The sequence below is a fragment of the Pelodiscus sinensis genome, chromosome 19, assembly GCF_049634645.1.
Source record: "Pelodiscus sinensis isolate JC-2024 chromosome 19, ASM4963464v1, whole genome shotgun sequence".
Lineage (NCBI taxonomy): Eukaryota > Metazoa > Chordata > Testudines > Trionychidae > Pelodiscus > Pelodiscus sinensis.
This window is the reverse complement of record NC_134729.1, coordinates 19,232,739-19,245,964: the sequence shown is the minus strand read 5'-3', so window position 1 is coordinate 19,245,964 and position 13,226 is coordinate 19,232,739. Positions and strand designations below refer to the sequence as shown.

Here is a 13,226-nt window from a genome sequence, read left to right as displayed (position 1 = left end):
GTTGTGAGCAATCAGCTGTTGTGACAGAAAACTCGGGGGGGGGAGGGGGAGAGCAGGGAAACCATAGGGCAGTGTATCATGAGAGAGAGACCCGTTTTGAACCATTTGCTAGGATCACCAGACATACTCTTGTATTGGAATTCCCCCTCTTGGGGGAGGGAAGATGTTACAAGTTGGAGCAATGAGCACTGGAAGGATAAGTCTGAAATCTCTTGACTTCTCCCTTACCTAGCTGCTCAATAACTCCTCCCCCACCCGCAGAAGGCATTTTTGTGACTGTCACCACTCCTCTTGCACCCCCCCCCCAACCTGGTTTCTAGTTCTGCTCTGGCTGTTTGCCTCCACACTCTGTTCCTTGGCCATTTGCTTCACTCTGCAGTGACCGAGTTGACACTTTTGTAGAGACATTCGTCTTCTAAAAAGCGTACGGGGGCGTGGCCCCAGCCGTGCCAGTTGGCGAAGGGGAGAGGGTGGAAAAGGTGACTGGTGCTTGGGGGAATTTTAAATTCGCCAAGTGGGTAAGTAAATGCTGCTGCAGCTGTGTGGTCTGCCGGGAAGGTAGCCACAGAGCTGACCCCTGAGATCCCCCAGGCACTATCTCCATGTGCGGTGTGTGTGTGCACTAAGCTGCCCTTATCCCTTTCTCCGTTGGTTGGTTTGTTTGTTTTTTCTGGTGAAAGCTGCTTCCCTCCATCTCTCTGACTTTCACGGCAATCCCAGTTCAGCAAACCCTGCCAGCAGCACTGGATCATCTCTCCAGGGGGCCGACGGTAACTGGGCTTAACAAAGAGGCCAGAATTCAGTGGTGACCTGGACAGTCTGCATGTGCAAGGGAGAGAGTGTTTCTCTGGTGCTGGCCTGCCCTTTGGAGGGGGGCTGGGACAGGCTGAAAGGCCCAGAGTTGTATCTGAGCACCGCAGGATGAGGCAGGATGGATTAGCCTGGGAGGATGGGGATGGATATGAATTCTCCTGTCTTCCCCAAGTATTGGTGTAAGAATAGCCATACTGGGTCGGAGCAAAGGTCCATCTAGCCCAATATCCTGTCTTCTGACAGTGACCAATGCCAGATGCCCTAGAGGGATGGAACACAACAGGGAAACATCAAGTGATCCTCTGTCACCCGTTCCTAGTCCCTGATAAACAGGGGCCAGTGACACCATTCCTACCCATCCTGGCAAATAAGTATTGATGGACCTAACCTCCATTAATTTATAGTTCTTTCTTGAACCCTGTTAAAGTCCTGGTCTTTACCATATCCTCTGGCAAGGAGTTCCACAGGTTGGCTGTGTGAAGAAAAACTTCCTTTGGTTTGTTTTAAACCTGCTGCCTATTAATTTCATTTGGTGACCCCTAGTTCTTATATTGTGGTAAACAGTAAATAATGTTTCCTTATTTGCTTTCTCCATACCTGTGATGATTTTATAGATCTCTATCCTATCTCTTCCTTCCCCCCTCCCCCTGGTCTCATTAATCACTCTTCATATGGCACCCATTCAAACCCCTCCTCGTCCTTTTCTGATCCTTTTCCAATGCCAAGAGCTCTATTTGGAGATGCTGTGCTGACTATCTTCTGCAGAGTCACCACAATCTCCCTTTACTGCTGCTGGGGTTTGAGACCCGGAGTAGATCCAGCTGAGGAGCGCTATGCAGGGTTACTGGTGGCCTGGGTTAGCAATAGGGGGATTCCAAATGTGAGGTGCTACTCTCATTCCCATGGGAAAGGTGCCCCACAGTACGTGAGGGCCCTGGATCCAGGGTAGCTTTTCAGGGAGACTACCCAGGCCCCGCAGAGAAGCAGAGGAAACGGGAAGCTGTTACGGAAATAATATATTTTTTAAAAATAACCAGCCCTTGGGGTGTGGCAGTCTGTATTCATCCTCCTGAAGTTCACAGAGGCCAGTTACTGGTTAGGAGGTGGAGGTGAGGTGCTTTAATGGGGGTAAATGCGGTTCCGCCTACGGTAGATCCACCATCTCAGCCTACTGCCTGGCTGCCCCCGGTCTTCCTCCATCCCCCGGCTGCCGCCAGCCTGTGCCTTCGCTGCAGATGACCTCCTGAAGATCTTTCGCACCCAGCTTACCAGGGAGCGCAGGCTGAGCCGGGAGGGGGTGGATCGTGGTGCTTCACGGGCTGGGGTGCTGGAGGTTGAGGGACGAGAGCTCGGTGACGGTTTCCTGGACCCTCCTTCCTGGCCACTTCCTGATGCTTCAATCTACAAGTGCCAATGAAAGGAAGGAGTTGGTAGGAAGCAGCCTCCTCTAGCCCATCCTGCATGTGAGCCAGGCTGTGCCCTTGGCAGTAGGGTTTGAGTTAACACATGGGACCATTATGCTATTCCTTAGCTGTAGCCACCCTCTACTAGTACCTGATGGAAGAGCACCTAGCACCCCAATGGCTTTGGGCTGCTCACAGGCACCAGCAGGGGAGGGGACACGCTCTTGCATTTCTCTGCACTCTTCCTTGCTCCTAGGGAAACTGAGATGCTGTAGTTCCCTTAATTTACTGCCAACGGCTCTTCTAGACAGGGGCCCTTTTTATTTTACTACTTTATTTGCCGAAGAATCAGTTTTCTTCTGATCCTCTGTCGCAAATGGGGGAAAGCCCAGAAAGCGGATCTCCGTTTCCTGGTCCATGTCACCTGGCTAGAGCTACCACGTTAATACCCTGCTACACAGCAGTTTTGCACCTTTCCAAGGTAGTCAGCTGTCACCAGCTCAGGAGCCTCCGGCCAGGTTGGTACTTGGAGAAGAGCCTTCTAAAAATCAACCAAATCCTGCAAAACTCAAGCGAGTCTTCCCTCGGCAACAGTACCTGGCACTAGGCCAGAAGGCCCCAAACTGTTCATGGAAAAGAATCTGTTTGGACAATCTCCTAATCCCCTAGTTCTCTAACTCTGGGTGGGGATTTGATTTTAATAGGGAGGCTAGAACTGGCATTAGACTTTCCGGGGGTAAATCAAAAGCCTGAGCCTCACTGCTCCAGCCCAAAATCCGAGTCCTGCCTCTCAGGGCTGAAGTCAAAGCCTGTGGGCTGTGTCTAGACTGGCAAGTTTTTCTGCAAAAGCAGCTGCAGAAAAACTTGCCAGCTGTCTACACTGGCCGCTTGAATTTCCGCAAGAACACTGACGATCTCATGTAAGAAATCAGTGCTGCTTGCAGAAATACTATGCTGCTCCCGTTCGGGCAAAAGTCCTTTTGCGCAAAAGGGCCAGGGTAGACAGCTCAGATTTGTGTTGCGCAAAAAAGCCCCGATCACGAAAATGGCGACCGGGGCTTTCTTGTGCAATACCGCGTCTAGATTGGCACGGATGCTTTTCCGCAAAAAGTGCTTTTGCGGAAAAGCGTCCGTGCCAATCTAGACGCTCTTTTCCACAAATGCTTTTAACGGAAAAGTTTTCTGTTAAAAGCATTTGCGGAAAATCATGCCAGTCTCGACATAGCCGTGGGCTTCAGCCTTGGGGGGCAGGGGCAGGATACAGGCTCTCCCACCCCCCACATGGGGGTGTAGCCCTTGGGCTCTGTCACTGGTCCCTGCTCCTATGGCCATGTTGTAACTTTGGTTGTCAGAAGGGGGTTGCGGCGCGCTGAAGACTGAGGACTCCATCCCTGGCTGCATCCACTAAAGAAAAGTTTGGAAATCAAAATCTCTCATCCCGACATTTTCAAAAGGACTTTTCGTTTTAGAATTTTACACCTTTCAAAGGTCAAGTTGAAACATTTTTAACTGGCCTGCAGGAGATGGGGTTGGCTGATTTTTTTTTTTTTTTTTCATCCCAATTCAACCTGGGCAGATGTTTTCTTGAAAATGCAAACGTTCGTAGGGGATGGGGAAAAGCAGGTCTCTCACAGCTGCACTCTTGACACCTTGTGGTTAGGAATGAGATCAGGGTGCTTCTAAAGAAAGTCAGGGTATTAACCCTTCGAATGTTGCCCACGTTCATGGGTTGCTATCTTGGGCCTCGCTCCGTTTTTCTCTGTCTTTTGGTTTGAAGTGCTATCTTCTTCACTTCCTCCCCTAAAAATACATCTGCGCTCCCCAGTGGCCGGGCTCCACAAAGGACGTGCTGTGATTCTGCTCTTTTATCTACCTTGCAGAGAGATCAGGAAGACTCATTCCTTGCTTTCAAAGCACTCAAAATCGGTGCTGGGGCAGTGCTATAGAAATGCAAGGTGGTGGTTATAAGCCCTCACGTTTCCATTGCCTCCAAACGAGTGTCTTAAATCTGGTATCCTAACCAACGACTCCTTGCAGCTCCACTCAAGGAGCATGATTTGCACAGCGAAATTGAACAGGTGGAACCTCTGTGGTCTGGGACTCTCTGGTGCCCGACCAGGGATGTTGCCAGACTAGAGAGTCTCCGGGGGCTTGTTGGAAGGGGCTGCCAGGAGCAGAGCTGGTTCTGTGGCTGGGGGCTGGCAGCTCAGAGCCTGATGGGGGGGACAGTGGTCCGGAGCCTGGTTAGGGGGCTGGGTCTCAGGGCAGGGGCCTGGGAGTGGAGTCAGGGGACCAGCAGCTTGGAGTCTGGCTGGGAAGCCAGGAGTGGAGCTGGTCTAGTGGCTGGAGCAGGGAGCCCAGCTCAGGTGGCTGGGGTTGGCAGTGGGGCCAGTGGCTGTGAGGCTGATGGTCCCAAGAAGAGCCCAGAGGTTGGCAGCAGCAGGGCTGGAATTGACCATCCCTGGTCTGGCAAACTGCCTTGTTTGGGTCCCAAGGGTGCCAGACCAGGGAGGTCCAAACGGCACTTTCCTTAAGATCTCATGGGGAGTTGGTGCCAAAGTGGAAATGGAAATCAGAAATTCTGTCTCCTCTTCCTCTGCTCCTGCCAGGAGAGCACTCTCTTTGCATGCTCTCTGGATGGAGAATGGCCAACAATGGGGCAGTAGCCTTCCATCCTGTTCAGATGAAGGCTGGTTTGGGAGCAGGCTGGCCACTGACAGCATGTGTTCCAGCATTAAAATGAGTCAGTACCATAAACTGGAAGCAAAAAGGTATTGGGGGCTAGGAGCATTCATAGTTATTTCTGTGTGGTGATACTGGCGGGCCCCAGCATTAATTGGACCCTGGTGTGCTAGGTGCTCTACCACATAGAGATGCTGCCTGCCCCAGATTGCTCACCCTGTATAAGGTCTTGTCTACACTGGTACATTTTGTTGCCAAAAAACTGCTAACGACAAAACAGCAAGAGCATTTACATGGCAATACAACTTTTGTCAGAAACAACACCCAAATCAGGTGACAAAAACCTTCTAGCCCTGTGAGCGATGTTTGTCGTTTCCCCTCCCTTTATTGCCGACAAAGAGCCAGCGTGGTCTCTGCTGTTTGTTGTGGCGAGAGAACTGGCTTCTGCCAGTATCCCACAATGCCTGCCCTGATGGCTGAGTTGAGTGTTTTGTGATCTCTGCTGCCCTGCGGGCCTCCTCCTCCCCCCTCCCCCCCGGTCAAAGCTCCGGGAAGTATCTGACAGTTAAGTGAGCTGCTCCATTTGAGGAATAAAGAACAAATCATTGAAGCACTCCTGTTCTGCCCTGCTACGGATACAGTGGCAAGCAGGCTGCTGCTGCTCCCAGAGCTACGAGGGAATCCCAAGAAGCGCAGGGATCAGCTCTGCTTTCCCACAGCACTGCGCAGTGGCGTACTCACCCACAATGCTTTGCTCTGTCTGTTGACAGGGCACTAGCAACATGGGCATGAAATGTTGACAGTGGGAGGTGATTTGACAGGTTTTCACTTTTGCACGTTGACAGCACTTTCATCACCAAACCTTCCCAGGGCAGACGGAGCCTTTCCATGTGAGACAAGGCAAGTGGCTAAAGTCGGGCAGAAAGGGGGAACAGAAGGAGACGCTGCAACATGCTAAGCGGTGGCCGCTGCACACCAGCTGCTGGGCTGTTGCCCAGTTTTGCACAGGCATCACACCCCAGCTTGAAGGAGGGCAAGGAAGTAGTTTTTGTGGAAATTCAGAGGGAGCAGCTCCCCTGCGTGAAGGGCAGCGGGGGAGGAAACACAAAGGTGCTTGTGTGAAGTCCCATCAACGGGGAACAGAGCAGCTGTCCAGGGCCAGCGGGCACTGAGTCCTGACCTCACACCTACCTCACAGCTCCCCATCTCCGGGCTGTGCCCACATGGAAAGAGAGCGCCTCTTTTACGCCCTGGGCCCAGCAGTGGGGCGAGCTCTGCCCGGCTGACATCCACATCCTCCTTCCTGCATTGCTTCGGCTGTTTCTTCGGGGGGCTTTTGTTGATGGCGGCAGCAGGGTATAGTGGTGGAGCCTGGCCTTTGCTGGACAGCGGGCTGCTCTGAGGCACCGCCCCCGGCTGCTGTCCTGAGTCTTTCCCCACAGCCCCTGAGGGGGAGTGCCCCTCCACTAGTAATGCAGCCTCCGTTGCGAGGGTCGCCTCAGGCTCCTTTGGGTTTTCACTCACCTCTGGACCACATTCCTGTTGTTTCTCCGACGCAGGCCTTTGCTGACTCGAATCCCCGTCATTTCGGCCTTCAAATTCCTTCCCGGGGGTTGTGAGTCTGTTGCCGTCAGGCAGTGGTCCTTTGCTCGACGCGTTGGGGATGGTCTCACAGGCCAACGCTTCATCTTGGTCTCTGGAGCCCTGCATCATGTCGCTGGCTCTGGTGCCGGGGTGCGTCGAGTCCTCCTCTAGCCACCCGCTGCACTGGACGCTGACATCACAGCTGCTTCCTGCTCTGCCTTCGGCATCCCCCGGTGGAGAACCGGCATTGCGGGGCGGCTGGTAGCGCGGGAGCTCGACGTATGTTCGGTAGCAGGGGAAGTAGCCGGTGGAGACAGCAGAGTCGCTCAGGATGGAATCCTCGTCTAAGAGGCAGTAGCTCTCCGAGTCCTCGTGGCTGTTTTCCGGGGGTTCTAGCCTGGAGAACGGAGGGGTGGTTTTACCCTCGAGCTCAAAACTGTGCGAGAACGAACCCAGCTGGAAGGCAGAAACAAGCCAGCTCAGACAACAATATAATCGTCCTCCTCCCACCTCACCAGCTTTTGATGCGATAAGCACCTCCCCTATTGCTCCTTTACATCAGGCCCAATCCAGCCACCTTCCTCCCCCACTATGCACAGCACCACCAGGAAGCTAGGCGGTCAAATTCACCAGTGCTGTGATCAGGAGGCACACCTGTCTTTGTTTTCTGCCCTAAATGGAGGGGTAAGGTGACGCTGGTTGAGCCCAGGGATAGCAGTAAGGTCTCTGTAGGCCCTGGGATCACTGATACATTAGATTATGTATAAATATATAAGGAAGAAATGCCCTATCGCCTCTATGCCTAATATTTAATTGTATGTTATACTTGTATGTTCTTTATTGACTAAAGATAGCAAATTATTGAGTTGGATTTAGCAGTTTTCTTTTCTTACTTTTGAGTCAATTCTGAATTTTTTTTTTTTTAGGCCTGAAACTTTTTCGTAGGCACTGGGCTTATCGTGCCTAATGGATAATCAGGCCTTGATTGGGAGTGATAAACGAAACAATTCCTGTGTGCAGCTTGTAGATCAGCTTGTAGAGCTGTTTGGGATCCTTAGAGATGAAAGGTGCCGCGGTGGATGGGAGGAGTGCTGTCCTTTTGTAAACATCCCACTGCTGCCATCAGGTCAAGGTTGGGCCCCCACCTTCTGCACTCTAGGGCTATGTCTACACTGGCGGGTTGTTGCACCAGAAGTATGCAAATGAGGCTAAGCGTGGAATATCGCCGAGCCTCATTTGCATAACTAATGAGCTGCCATTTTTGTGGAAGAGGCTCTTGTGCTACAAGGATCTGTTTACACTGCCCCTTCTTGCGCAAGAAAAACCCTCTTGCGCAATGCTGTTATTCCTGAACATAATCAGCGTAGCGGCATTGCGCAAGAGGGTTTTTCTTGCGCAAGAAGGGGCAGTGTAAACAGATCCTTGTAGCACAAGAGCCTCTTCCGCAAAAATGGCGGCTCATTAGGTATGCAAATGAGGCTCGGCAATAGTCCACGCTTAGCCTCATTTGCATACTTCTGGCACAACAACCCGCCAGTGTAGACATAGCCCTAGAGTGCAGAAGGTGGGGGCCCAACCTTGACCTGGGATGTTTAGAAAAGGACAGCACTCCTCCCATCCATCACAGGTGCTATTTACATTTTCGTAGTATAGCTATAATTTCCCCTTTTACTATTTGAGTTATGCTCCTTTTGACTAGGGGAACTTCCTTCACAGCCATCTGATCAGCCTCCCCCCCCCCCCCCCGCCAAGAAGCGGGGTTACCTCGCTCATTCTGGACTCCAGCTGCTCCTCGGTATTGCTAGTGAATGGAGTCCAGAGCTCCCGTTGCACTCCATCACCCGAAACGTCCTTTATTGTCAGCCCTGAACATCCGTCTTCCATGATGTTGCCTGGGACATCTTGGTGTGGCTCCCCTTCCTCCTCCTCTTCCTCTTCCTCGCCCATCTCCTGGAGCTGTAGAACAGAAATATATGGGAGGATCAGAATCCCCATTTTGTATTCCGTTCACCTGCCAGCATGCTTCACCCCCCGCATCAAAGGAAAGGCAAACATATACAACAATAACTCCTAGATCATGGCTCTCAATTTCAGGGCCTAGTGTGTGTCATGCTGTGTAGGCCATGTTGGCAGCCTGCACATGGTGGTGGGCAGCCTGTACCATGGTGGCAGCGGTGGGATGTTTAGAAAAGGACAGCACTCCTCGCATCCATCGCGGCACCTTTCATCTCTAAGGATCTCAAACAGCTATTCAAGTTGATCTACAAGTTACAAACAGGAATTGTTTTGCTTATTACTCCCAATCAGAGACAGTGAGACTTCCTGGCTGCACAACAGGGAGACATAACAAGGCTTTGAGATCATAGAATTATAGAACCATAGAGCTGGAAGAGACCTCAGAAGGTCATCAAGTCCAGCCCCCTGCTCTAGGCAGGACCAATCCCAACGAAATCAAACCGGCCAGGGCTTTGTCAAGCCGAGACTTAAACACCTCTAGGGATGGAGACTCCACTACTTCCCTAGGGAACCCATCCCAGTGCTTCACCACCCTCCTAGTGAAGTAGTTTTTCCTAATATCCAACCTGGACCTCTCCCACCACAATTTGAGACCATTGCTCCTTGTTCTGCCATCTGTCACCACTGAGAACAGCCTCTTGCCATCCTCTTTGGAACCTCTCTTCAGGAAGTTGAAGGCTGCTAACAAATCCCCCTTCACTCTTCGCTTCTGCAGACTAAACAGACCCAACTCCCTCAGCCTCTCCTCATAAGTCATATGCTCCAGCCCCCTAATCATTTTGGTTGCCCTCTGCTGGACCCTCTCCAATGCATCCACATCCTTTTTGTAGTGGGGGGCTCAGAACTAGACACAATACTCCAGATGCAGCCTCACCAAAGGCGAATAAAGGGGAATAATGACATCTCTGGATCTGCTGGCAATGCTCCTCTTAATGCAACCTAACATGCCATTAGCCTTCTTGGCTACAAGGGCACCTTGTTGACTCATATCCAGCTTCTCATCCACTGTAACCCCCAGGTCCTTTTCTGCAGAACTACTACTTAACCGGTTGGTCCCCAGCTTGTAACAATGCTTGGGATTCTTCCGTCCCAAGGGCAGGACTCTGCACTTGTCCTTGTTGAACCTCATCAGATTTCTTGTGGCCCAATCCTCCAATTTGTCTAAGTCACTCTGGACCCTATCTCTGCTCTCAAGCGTATCTACCTCTTCCCCCCAGCTTAGTGTCATCTGCAAACTTGCTGAGGGTGCAATCCATCCCCTCATCCAGATCATTAATAAAGATGTTGAACAAAACCTTGCATCCAGATCTCAGGTCCTAGAACCGAACCTTGGGGCACTCCGCTAGAAACCGACCGCCATCCTGACATCGAGCCGTTGATCACTACCCGCTGGGCTCGGCCTTCTAGCCATCTTTCTATCCATCTTACCGTCCATTTATCCAATCCACATTCCCTTAACTTTCTGGCAAGACTATTGTGGGAGACCGTATCAAAAGCCTTGCTAAAGTCAAGGTATATCACATCCACTGACCTTCCCACGTCCACAGAGCCAGTTACCTTATCATAGAAGCTAATCAGATTGGTCAGGCACGACTTGCCCTTTGTGAATCCATGCTGACTATTCCTAATGACTTTCCTCTCTTCCAAGTGCCTCAAAATGGATTCCTTAAGGATCCCTTCCATGATTTTTCCAGGAACCGAGGTAAGACTGACCGGCCTATAGTTCCCTGGATTGTCCTTCTTCCCTTTTTTGAAGATGGGCACTACATTTGCCTTTTTCCAATCATCCGGGATTTCTCCCGAGATCATCTGCTGAGATGTGCTGCTGAAACGCAACATCTCATGGGACCTAGTAGCTGGACTGAGAGGCTATGTCTACACGCGCGGCTTCTCGCATGAGAAATATGCAAATGAGGCTACGCATGGAATATCGCTGAGACTCATTTGCATACCTAATGAGCTGCCATTTTTGCAGAAGAGGCTCTTGCACCAGAAGGGGCTGTCTACGCTGTCCCTTCTTGTGCAAGAAAAACCCTCTTGCGCAATGCCTTTATTCCTGAAAATAATCGGCGTAACGGCATTGCGCAAGAAGGTCTTTCTTGCACAAGAAAGGACAGTGTAGACAGCTCCTTCTGCTACAAGAGCCTCTTCTGCAAAACGGCAGCTCACTAGGTATGCAAATGAGGCTCGGCGATATTCCACGCTTAGCCTCATTTGCATATTTCTCGCGCAAGAAGCCGCGAGTGTAGACATAGCCAGAGAGTTTTGGCCACCAATGTAAAGTAACTAGAACACAGAGACCCCAGATGAAGGATGGCACCTTGTAATTCTTTCTCCTACTTATTAAAAGCAGGAGCAATGCTTATGAGCTCCTAGGGAAGGACCAGTACCTCTTTTTTCTCCACAGAGTCTGCTAGACTGTTACTCTGATGGGATTCTTCATCTGCACTTAACGGGCTTGTTAACCTCACACCTCTTCTGGTACCAAAGGGGTTTTTTGCAGTTGGTGGTTTCTTGAAAGTGTCCTCAGAATCACCGATTAGTATTTCAGGGAACTGCAGAGAGAGGAATTAGAAGCATCAGCTAAGTGGACCTGGAGATACTTTTAAGAGAAGATTTTTCTATATTCTTCCAGATGGGGATGGTCAGGGCTGGGGCAGGAGGTCTGACCTTGAACGGCTCCCAGACAGCGGTGCGGGGGGGGGGGGGGGGGAGGAGGGGAAGGGGGAGCCGCTGGGGCTAAGGCAGTTTCCTGTCTCTCCTGGCACCGCAGACCCTGCTGTGCCCCAGAAGCAGGTTCCCGGCCAATAGGTGCATTGAGCTAGTGCTCAGGGCAAGGGCTGGGCCTGTGACCGTCCGCTTCTGGGGTGCAGTGAGGTCTGCAATGCCAAGAACGGCAGGGAGCTGCCTTGGGGCCCCCACTAGTCACCTGATCCCCCTGCCGCAATGAGACCCAGAACCCAACATTCCACGCCCCAGTACTGGGTCGCGCTCCATCGTTTGAAAACCGCTGTAATAGACAATCTCCTTACCAGCTTTCCTGCCATGCCTCTGAGGGGACAGGGTCTGGGTCTTAAACTAGTCCAACGCTAAGGAATGTTCTTGTGGGGCTTGTTTCTCGCTCGCTCCTTGAAGCAGCCCACCCTGGAATTTTGTTTACAAAACAGAAGTCAGCATCGCGTGGGCCCCCTCCGGCTGAGTTCCCCTCCGGGCTCTGTCCAGCCTGCCGAGGGGACCACTAAGCGAACGTTCCAACGTGACATCACAAAGGTTCTGAACACATCCCTGGGCGATGACATCATAAGCAGCTGTCAGGCACGATGTTCCTATGGAGACCAGCCAAGGCAGGCTCACGCCCCCTAATTTAGGTCACAAGATCTGCAGCACGTCCAGATTTCATGTGGGGATGCTCCATATCCGGGGGGTGTTCCTGAGCTTGCAATTGATGTCAAGGGGCTCCTTGCAAAATTGTGATCTGGATGCAAGTTAGGATCCAAAGTGCAGGGACGTTTGGATCAAATTATGAATGAACCCAGCTCATTCCAACCCAAGAGTGGAACAGCCACGTGGTTTGATGTTCAGTTCAAATGAGATTAGTGATGGATTTTCAGAGGTGGGCCACGTGGTCCAGAGAGCTGCCACATGGTCCATTCCTTCACCTAGGAATCACAGAGTTTAGAGGCAACTCTTTATGCTGTTGATTAAGCCCTTGTGCCTCAGCTGAAATGTGCAACCAATTTCCTTATGCTACAGTACAATACAAACGACAGCTTCTGAGAAACACAACCCAAGGTACTTAAAAGTTCTCTGGAAATCCATTAGCAGGGGAATAGAATAATAAATTAAAAACAGCCACGCTGGGTCAGCCCAATGGTCCATCTAGCCCAGTATCCTGTCTGCCAACAGTGGCCATAGGTCCTGAGGACACATCAGGAAGCCTTTATTCTACCTAAGAGTCACCCCTTACATTGCTAGATGGCAGAGTTTGTTTTGTTTGGAAGCTCTTTCTCCCATCAAGGAAGGAGCTACATTCTCCTATTCCCCAGCTGGGAGGAAGGAAATAGAAGCAGCTTTCAGGCCATCGGAATGTGGGGAGTTAAATTTATCACCTGCAAAATCAACTGGATTAGAGCTACAGAGAGAAACAGCTGCAGCAGGGTAAGGGGCCTATCTCCAGACTTCTGCTTTAGACCAGATACCAAAAGGATCTTCCGGGGCAAGAGAGGACCCATCTTTCAGGTTAGTGGTTGAAGGGAACTAGGTGCAGTTTTTAAGGCAAGGAACAAATCAAGTGGAACTCTGACTTGTAATCTAGAGCAGGGGTTTGGCAGCTAGGGGCCCTGCGTGCCATTCATCTGCTGCTGACTTGCTGTGTGATGTCATGTAGGTCAGACTGGTGCCGCTCTATACCACAGGGGTAGTGCTACTTCCTTGCTGCATGACAGAGAGACTGAACAGGGCTTTGAGATCATCTGGTGAGAAGCGCTGCTGAAATGCAACAAGGTCATTGAAATGGTCTCTCCAGGGAACACGGGGGCCCCCACCTCCACCTTGCTGTCTCTCTTTGTCTTTGGCACTTTAGGTTCTTCCTTTTCGAGCCTTGAGGTTGTCTGCTGTCCTATTTCATTGCAAGTCTCATGATCTTTGATTGTGATCTTAAAGCCCCAGGTGCCAGAGCCATTGCATCACAAGAGAATTTCAGAGTTTGTAGCCCTCTTGGTTAGAGAG

The 13,226-nt window shown here is 51.2% G+C and overlaps 1 protein-coding gene and 1 long non-coding RNA gene across 2 annotated transcripts; both read right to left on the bottom strand.

Moving 5' to 3' along the window:
• Window positions 1-1,812: 1,812 nt before the first annotated feature.
• On the bottom strand, window positions 1,813-6,228 carry LOC142819014 (uncharacterized). Its single transcript, XR_012896700.1, has 2 exons — window positions 6,090-6,228; window positions 1,813-2,214 (listed from the first exon to the last, which is right to left on the bottom strand). It is a non-coding gene; the product is annotated as an uncharacterized LOC142819014 (long non-coding RNA).
• Window positions 6,229-6,418: 190 nt separating this feature from the next.
• LOC106732640 (uncharacterized) lies at window positions 6,419-11,688 on the bottom strand. The gene is made up of 5 exons (XM_075903394.1): window positions 11,531-11,688; window positions 10,889-11,053; window positions 8,247-8,438; window positions 6,576-6,938; window positions 6,419-6,490 (listed from the first exon to the last, which is right to left on the bottom strand). The coding sequence occupies exons 1-5, from the start codon at window positions 11,543-11,545 to the stop codon at window positions 6,419-6,421; spliced, it is 807 nt and encodes a 268-aa protein (XP_075759509.1). The 5' UTR covers window positions 11,546-11,688.
• Window positions 11,689-13,226: the final 1,538 nt, after the last annotated feature.